We start from the raw sequence: 8870 nt of genomic DNA on the forward strand, positions 1-8870 counted from the left end.
GACCACCAGGCAACTCTTAAGGAATCTGTTATTTTAACAAGCTCCTCAGCGATGTAATGTACACTTAATTTCGGGAACCCCAGCTCTGGGCACCTATTGCTGACTGATGTGAAGAAGCTGAGTCTGTCTGATTTCACAGGTCTGTTCACATTCTTCCCAATAACCAGGGTAAGAGTAGCATGCCTCCCTACTGTTAACCACAGTGGACATCACTGAGCCTGGTGCTGGTTTTTGCAGGCACAGTCTACTTGTGAGACTGCCTGATATTTCCATTCTATACCTGTTTTCTGCCTGCTAGAGGCCCTGAAGTCTCATCACAAGCTGCAGAAGCAGGAGACAACTCATTGGTTGCTCTGCTCCTAAGCCTCACAATACTGGACCCACACTGAAGCCTTGGATCCTGGATTCTAGTCTCAGTTCTGTACTCTAACCCACATTTGATAGGGGAAGATGGGGAAGCCTATTAGCTCAATAACTTCCCCAGGTTGATGGAAGTGCAAATGGCTTCCCAGTTCCTATACCTGAATGAGATGTGAAATTCAGCATTTATGAGCTCGTTTGTCAGTGGGTCTACCTGACCCTAGAACTGACAGCAGAGTCAGGCTAACTCACCTGCTCATTTCCTCCAGACACATCCATTATGGCTCCTGCCAACATCTTTTGGAAATACCTGGTTAAAATCCTTCAGTGGCTCCCCATTCCTTTTAGGGCCTAGACCACAACTCCTTCCACGATCTACTGTCCTTGGTGATCTTTGTATCCTTATCTCCTCCACTGTTCCCCTACTCTAGGATTTGTCATACAGATCTAGCAGCTCTCTCACCAGTTGAGGGTCTCCTGCGGTGCCCTACTTCTTTGCCGTGTAGTTAACTCCTGTAAATTCCTCAGCTCTCCAGTATCATTTCCCTGACCCCCAAGTCTGCATCAGGTCTCTTGCTTATTCATGCTCCTGGCACTGAGTCTCTCTTTTATTAAACTTTGTCAACGCTGAAAACTTTCCCTTAAGCAATTATTAAGTATTCACTAATAATGTCTATCTCGCCCAACAGACTAAAGTTCACTACAGGAGTGCATTCAGTTTGCCCTCATACCATCCCAGCAGCTAGCAAAGGGTCTGGCAAGCACTCAGCTGGATCGCTGGCTGGTTCCAGGAAAGCAGGCCACAAGGTGGGTGGAGTGTCAAGGCCTCTGGGAATGGATAAAAGTAGACCCTGAGCAGCTACACCTGTAAGTCCTCGGAACTGTGGGCAACGGTCCCGCGGGCCAGATGCTCGGGGAATTCCCAGGTCAAGGACGCAGTAAAAGCCCTGACTGACATCCAGCTGCTGAATGGGAGAGGGCCGTCCTTGCTCTGTGTTTGGGAAGGCCTCCGTTTCCCTACTGGTTTCCCACCAGGTCCATTGAGAACTGCCCCTGAGGCCCTGAGGTAGAGCCACTCCAGAGGCGCCGGCTGCAGGTCTGAGGAGCCGGTTCGGGCTGGGTGAGGCCGCCACGCCCGCCGAGGGCGCTCCAGACCAATCCTCCTGCGTAGTCGCGCGCCGCCCGTGCTCCTCTAGCCGCAGAGAGGTGGCGCAGTGCACGTCGGGAAGGCGGTGGGCGGATCCAGCCCTTAGCGGTGGAGGGCGCCATGGTGGGTGGCGAGGCGGCTGCTGCCGTGGAAGAGCTGATCTCGGGTGTGCGGCGAGCGACTGACTTCGCTGAGCAGTTCCGCTCCTACTCGGAGAGCGAGAAGCAATGGAAGGCCCGCATGGAATTCATCCTGCGCCACCTGCCCGACTATCGCGATCCACCCGACGGCGGCGGCCGCCTGGACCAGCTGCTGTCCCTCTCCATGGTCTGGGCCAACCACCTCTTCCTGGGTTGCAGGTGCGGACCCCTGCCGGCTAACTGACCCTGTCCCAACCCGCAGCCCTAACCCCAGGGCTAACCCCTGCCCAAGGCTGACCCCGTCCCCAGTCTCCAACCGTACTAGCCAGGCCTAAGGCAGAGTCCCACTTTAGCCAGTTCTTGAAAAGATACTTAACCTCTCAGAGCTTCGACTTTCTCATCTGGAAAATGAATTGTGATGACTACAGTATTAAAGGATGAAAAGCACTTAGCACAGGCTGTCATCTAGCAAGAAGAGCCCTATACATGCTAGGCGATCGAGTTTGTATTATTTTGTATTTTGTATTATTACTGTAATTACTTTAAACCATCCTCTTTCTGAGTGCATAATTTTAAGTTCATTAGCTCCTTTCTTCCACGTGGCAAACGTGCAGGGACAGAAACTGAGATCCCCAGTTTACATAAGCAGCTGAAGAGAGGGAAAGAGACTTACCTAGGACCATGCAGCTTCTGGCAAGATTGGTGGATTTTACCATATATGGCAGGATGTAGTTTGTGGCCCTTGGCTTTTTCTCTCACATCCTAGTCTGCTGGACCCAGTAGCAAGGAGCAGTCTTTCCCTCTCTGCCTTTCCTTTTATGAAAATAATAAATGCCTTCAAGGAACTGTGTTTGAAATGCTTGATATGGCACTCTACCACTCCATGAAGCGGGTGGCAAATCTTTAGGCTCCATCCTTTTATTTAGCATTTCCTGAAATTCTGTTAGGATAATGAAATGACTTAGTTGACTTAGTTCTGGTCTCTGTGCTTCTTATGGCTGTTGGTCACATGGCCCTCCAGTCCTAAGCCACTTGGTTTTGCTTTCAGATTTGGGGAGTTACTGGAACAGGATTTGGGGAAGCAGTGCGTGCTGCATCCCTCCCGTTTCTCTGACTTCCAGGTGCCCCTAGTACATTTTAGTTAACAAGATGCAAGATCAGGCAAAAGTAAGAATATTGGGCAAATGAACAAGTAATGTTATTTTCATTAGATCAGTATTCCACATGTTCCAAAAAAAAAAATTGGCCCTCATACCACATCCATGAATACATACTGCCAGATGTACAGTGCCTCTATTTTTGTAAGTCTTGTTTTGTAAATCTTACAACACCTGCTCTGTTGGCATTCCTAGTGCTGCTTCTGTAGCCATGTGCGGAAGAACTATTTTCTAACTTGATGTTGAACATCTATCAGTTTCCCCAGTAGCATCAAATTGTTCCTCTGAGAGTTGAGTTTATAGTCCAGCTACCTGCAATTTCTTTTTAGCCCACAGTAACAATAATTCTTCCAGGGTTTTTATCTTACTACTTTTTATTGTGCAGTTACAACAAAGACCTTTTAGACAAGGTGATGGAAATGGCTGATGGGATTGAAGTGGAAGACCTGCCGCAGTTTACTACCAGAAGTGAATTAATGAAAAAGGTAAACAGGAGTTCCAAGTGCATTTGAAATGGTATAGAGCTAATGGCCCCTGCCTTTATGGTGATGTATTAGAGTGTATTGTTTTCTAAATGTTCTTGTTTACTACCCCAATCTAAGCCCTTTGATTTTATTCCTCTGTAACTGGTATAAACCTTTTCATAACCAGATAACAACTCAGTAGGTAAATTACACACTGTGGGTAGAGTAACATATAAATTCAACCTCTTTAGTTCCTTTAGGAACATTCTCTTTTGAGCTTTTTGCTTGAATTTTAAGAAAATGTTGGTTAGAGTGCTATAGTTTCCCACTTATTAAAAAATCTTATTGATAACATTACCTTATCCTTACCCCAGTGGTTGAGGACACCACCAGACTTGTTTGGCCTCTGACTTGTTGATGGAAAGTGGATGGTGTGATATCCACACATGATAACTGTTTCCTATTCTGCCAGGCTTGGTCTGATCTGAGGCTGTGAATTTTTTCCATAGTGAGCTGTTGCCTAACAAGCCTTCTATTTGCCTGTGGGGGCAGGGGCCATAGAGTGTGGCAGAAGAAAGCTCAGAGGATACCAACTGCTTTCTACTGTCTCCCAAGATAGGCTTTTTCTTATTTGCCCTGGTCTCCTTAGGAATTAATTGTTTCCTCATCCCCCATAGCACTTCACCCGGACCTTTTTAAGGGCACATGGTAAGCTTCTTGAGAGATGAGATGGTGCTTAAGATATTAATCCTTTTAACTCTGAAACCTGATATAGGCATACACTAGAGAGGGTGCTCAGAAAATACTTACAAAGTTGACCAAAAGAGCGAAGACTGCTAGCCTCTTTTAGTTCTCATCTCAGAAACATAGGCAAACGCTTGCTTCACCCCACTTGGGTCTTGTTTTGGGAAGCAGGGCATAGAAAAAGGTTCCCTTCAGTGTGGGTCTCGGGAACTAATCAAATCTTCATCTGCCCCGAAAGTACTTCAGCCCCAAACAGCAAACCCCACTTGATTTCAGATAGTTTCCCTATAAAAGTATTGTTTTTTAACTGAATCTGGAATCAAAAGTTTCAGGTTGAGTTCAAGGGGCTATTTTGTTTTTCATATCAGCTGTTAACAGGGCCACTGTTTGTAGCCAGGGAGCCATTGTGAATTGGGAATTTGTGACTTTTGGAATTCTATAAAATATTAAAAACAAAACAACAAAACCTGGGGTAAGTCCCTTAGTATCCAGGTCGTGAGGTTCCTGGGGCCCAGGCATGGGACAGTTAGATAATTTCTGGCCACCTGATTGTACCCCATGGGTTAGGGCAGGCAGGGAATAGGGTGAGCTTTCATTTCCTGACTGCTCATGGCAATTCTTTCCTTGACTTTTTACTCCTAAGAGGTGGTCTGCCCTCTCCAAGATCTTTTTTCTCATAAATATTATATTTCTCTCTTTACAGTCATGATGGGATACTGGAGGTCATAACACTTCATGATTTTTGGGTTTCAGACTCCAGATGAGACTAAGGAGTTTTTGTAATTAACAAGCATGTCCCTAACATCCATAGACCAGAGTGAAGAAGTATGTGTGTGTGGTGAAGGGAAGAATTTCTAAACTGTTAAAACATTTTGTAAAGGGGTCTGGAACCTCAAAAATGTAGGGAACCCCTGTCCTGGGTCCATTTTTGAATCCCTTTTTCATTTTTGACACTTAATGCACAGTATCAACCTCCAGAGTAGAGTCCTCAGAGATGAACTTTGGCATCCCTGAAGCCAGCTCTGCCATCAGACTAATCACTGGCACCTAGTTACCTGGAAGAAGCCTTCAGGGTAGCTGCATTTCTATAGCACTTTTGGATTATGTATGTTTGAACTTCCTTCAAATAAAACCTAGGCTTTTTTAGTAACCGAGTTTAATTTTAGACTGTCGTGTCACTGAAAATGAAGCTAAGTAGATTCTGAAAAGTGAGATACTTGGAGCATGTGTAGTGTTTTGCCAGTTGGTAAAGAGTCTTTTAGATAAGCCTGTCCTGCAAATGAGTCATCTCACCTGTTCCATGACAGAATTGTGGTGTGTTGAAGGCTGTCCCATCTCTTCTGAAAGCCACCCTGCGTGCCCACTGGAAAGAGAGGCCTGGGGGCTTTGCAGCGGTTTGTGTGTCTTGCCTGAGGTTTTTGCATGTAATAGAGGTTGGCAAACATTAAGCACCATTGCCAGCCCAGAGACAAACAAAACGAAGAACCTTGATGTTGAGCCATGCACTTGAAAAGGTCAGTTATGGTTCTGCCCAGACTTGATTCTTAGCTCTAAGAGTTTTAGTTGGGTTTTGAAGCTAGCTACCAAGTGGAAATGAATTGCCTGGCATCATTGGTATCCAGAGACTGGATAGTGAAGATTACTTAGAGATGTTAAGTTCTGTAAAGATTAAAAAAATACTTTATGGCTATTTGGCACTTTTAAGGCCAGTAAAACTGAGGTCTGTCCAGCTTTTTTTTTTAAGGAGGGGGCAGTGTGGGCAAATCTGATAAAAGAAATGAGCATGGGACTCTGACAGGTGGTATTTGTCAAGACAGTTGCAGTGTATGATTTTTCTTTGGAAAAAAGGGGATTCAAACACAAATATATTGAACAATCTGAATTATCTAATGGCCCTCCCAAGGTACCTACCAGCAGAACTTTGTGATCGACCACTTCACCCATTAATGAGCAATAATTTATCAAGTGCAGCAGCTCACTCAGGAATGGTGTTGTTACTGAGGCTGTTTATATTATTTCCAAGGCATTGTCTTAAGGAGAAAAAGCAGTGATTGACTAGGAAGTTATCCTTATTGGCCAAAGAATCTGTCCACATAATAACTACATTTTTCCTGAGAACATTTTTATCCAAGAGGGAAAATAGTGGTATGGAAAGTGACTAAATATGAAATGTGTAAGAGAAGTTAGAAAAGTGTGCTTGCCTTTCTAAGAATTTCTCTTGTACATTATATCCAGTCTTGGCAAGCTCTAAAGTAATGGAGCAGCCACTCCACTGATGGAAGATGTGATTCTAGTAAGATGGGAAGTATTTGTGAGTATTAAAAAAATTTTTTTTCAGCCTGCCAGAGTAGTTAAATCAGGTTTTGTCTTGGATCCTAAGATAAATGCTCTGTGGAGCTACCTTTCTTTTTCCCTTTATCCACAGAAATAGAACCAGCCAGAAGAGCTGTGTCTGACCCTACGGGCCAATCTGTTGCCTGGTGCCCAGCATGAGTGAATCACCTACCAACACTCGTGTCAAAGACCAGATTTGAAACAGCCAAAGCCAGGGCTGCTGCTGCTGTAGTCTTGGTCTGTCCCATTGGAAACTGGAGAGAGGGCTTACGGGATTCTCTTTCCCTTTGGAATAAACATGGTTTCTTTAGGTGATAACTGCATTCTCCTCAAAGGAGAAAGACCTCTTATATTTTGCTCTTGCTGAGGAATTTTGCTTCTTCACTTCTCAAAGACTGATATGACAGGCTTATGCCAGGAAATAGGTCATACCTTGAAAACTGATTGCTAAAAAGACTCTGATTGACTCACTTGCACTGCTAAATGTTAAGGAAATCCATTCAGATAGGTGACAGCCAAAATGATTTCTTTACACCCTACTTAAAAGTTGTCTAAAGCCAAGTTTAAATTTACCAAAGGTGCTAGAAAGTACCCAGAAAGAATGTATCTGCTTCAGTTCACCACTATTTGAAGACATGCGTTTACAGTTTCTAATAGTGTGAAATTCAGAAACACATAACCTTTACATCTTCTAAATATCCTGAGTCAATGTGAAATGTTGTGAATTACTACCTGGATTCAACTGATTTTAATTTAGAACAATAAAGGGTTTGTGTGATTCTGTTTTTAAGCCTTCATTGCAGAGCATGCCATGGAAAAAGTTATTTTTTAAGTATTTCTGTTATCACTGTAAATTGTGAACATTAACAGATCACAGGTGACAAAACAAAAAATCTGGCTTCCAAATGGATGGTATGGTCAGTTTTTTGCTCTATCTTCTGTATATAGTAAAATCTTAATAATTTCTGAGTCTACCTACATACCATCTGGGTAGGACATAAAATTTGTATCACTGCTGTATTTTTACTTATGAATTTGATTCATTAGACTACGTGGCTACTAACTTTTTCTTTTTTTCCCTAGCATCAAAGCTAAGGCAGAAGATTCATCACACTTTCATCATTAGTTACAGGCTTGGAAAGGAGGCTGGCATGAATGCAACATTGACCTCAGCGGCCTCTTAAGACTCTTGGTATTAACAACATGTAGGAAAGAGGCAATTGGAATGAAAAGGAATCTTGTCTGGATTGGCATTTTTAAAGTTCTCATTTTTCTAGTAGCTATCATTGTAAAAGTATGCATGGGTATTTATGTATTTATAAATCATGCCCTCTTATTTTTGTTGGTCAAAATGTTTAAAATGCCTATTTTTTTTTTATGTTGATGTAATAATGGCAGGTAATGAATTATACACTTTGGATTTTTCAACAATGTACCTTTAAGTGTGATTTTGCTTATAGTCTTTTTTCTCTGCTGACTGAGGCAAATCATATCCCTTATATCTAGCTGAAGTTTATACCATCCATATACCGTTTCCACACATATTTCACCTTTTTTAGAGATGAGTGAAAATCAAAATCATAGGGCTTCAGGTTATCTACCAGCTCATAGAGGCAGCCTTATTTAAAAAAAAAAAAAAAACCCTCATTGAAACAAGATTCCACAGCTTGGTCTCTGTAAGGCCTTCCAGGCTGCTGAGTAATAAGCCCATATTCTTTCTTCCTGGAGGGAGCCCGAGGTTCGGTTTTCTAGACTTGAGGAATTGCCTTGTACAGTCCCTCAAGAAATACTTATTTAGTGCAGTGCTGTTTTGCTCTGAAGTTCTCATTAATTTTCCTCTTTCAGTTGATGTATGTTTCTTACCCCCCTCCGCCCCCCCCGTTCCTCTTTCTTATTTAGTACCCACTCTTACATGCTTATCTCTAGGCATAAATACCGAGACTTGACGTAGGGACAGCAGTGTAACAGTCAGTCACGGCAGGATTCCCTTATCACTGTGCTTGGTACTGGGGATAGTGGCAAGATATTATAGGGGCCTGCCCAAGCGTAATCTGCTGGTGAACTCAGGACACTGAAGTGTTAAAGAGGAGAGTGACTGGGAGCCTGGTGCTTGGAAGCAGAGAAGGGGGATGACTCTCACCCATGATTCGAGGCTGAGGCCAAATAGCACACCACATCTCTGTGCAGCTTCCAGCTCTGATCTGTAGTGACCACTAGGGTGGGCCAAGTGAAGACCCTGGGACCTCTGACAAGCCACTTTTCTCCTGTGGCCTTTCCTGGAAAATAATCATCATAGAAATAGCTACCACAAAGAACTGTGACAAGGATTAAGATTAAGAGCCAGTTAGCCCCGGCCTCTACAAGATATAATTCCCCAATAAAATAGTCAATAATAGTATCCTATCAGGAGCACATCCATTGCAAATTCAGCTTATTTTTGGAGACTTTGCCAGTTAATCAAATTTTCTGATGTCATTTTCTAGTGGATTTTCTCTCATTACTTCCTCAGCTTAAACTGCCTTTT

At 43.3% G+C, this 8870-nt stretch overlaps 1 protein-coding gene across 1 annotated transcript; it reads left to right on the forward strand.

Annotated features, from left to right (window-relative positions):
- Nucleotides 1-1576: 1576 nt before the first annotated feature.
- Nucleotides 1577-7794, forward strand: CDKN2AIPNL (CDKN2A interacting protein N-terminal like). Its single transcript, XM_043465500.1, has 3 exons — nucleotides 1577-1866; nucleotides 3190-3289; nucleotides 7430-7794. Exons 1-3 carry the CDS (start codon nucleotides 1628-1630, stop codon nucleotides 7439-7441), a joined length of 351 nt encoding a protein of 116 aa, XP_043321435.1. The 5' UTR covers nucleotides 1577-1627; the 3' UTR covers nucleotides 7442-7794.
- Nucleotides 7795-8870: the final 1076 nt, after the last annotated feature.

Source organism: Cervus canadensis, chromosome 4, assembly GCF_019320065.1.
Source record: "Cervus canadensis isolate Bull #8, Minnesota chromosome 4, ASM1932006v1, whole genome shotgun sequence".
Classification (NCBI taxonomy): domain Eukaryota; kingdom Metazoa; phylum Chordata; class Mammalia; order Artiodactyla; family Cervidae; genus Cervus; species Cervus canadensis.

What these genes read in the sequence shown, in the direction of transcription:
- CDKN2AIPNL (XM_043465500.1), top strand. Translation starts at nt 1,628, where the DNA reads ATGGTGGGTGGCGAGGCGGCTGCTGCCGTGGAAGAGCTGATCTCGGGT. An exon ending in CACCTCTTCCTGGGTTGCAG is followed by an intron (nt 1,867 to 3,189) that starts GTGCGGACCCCT and finishes TTTATTGTGCAG; the next exon opens with TTACAACAAAGACCTTTTAG.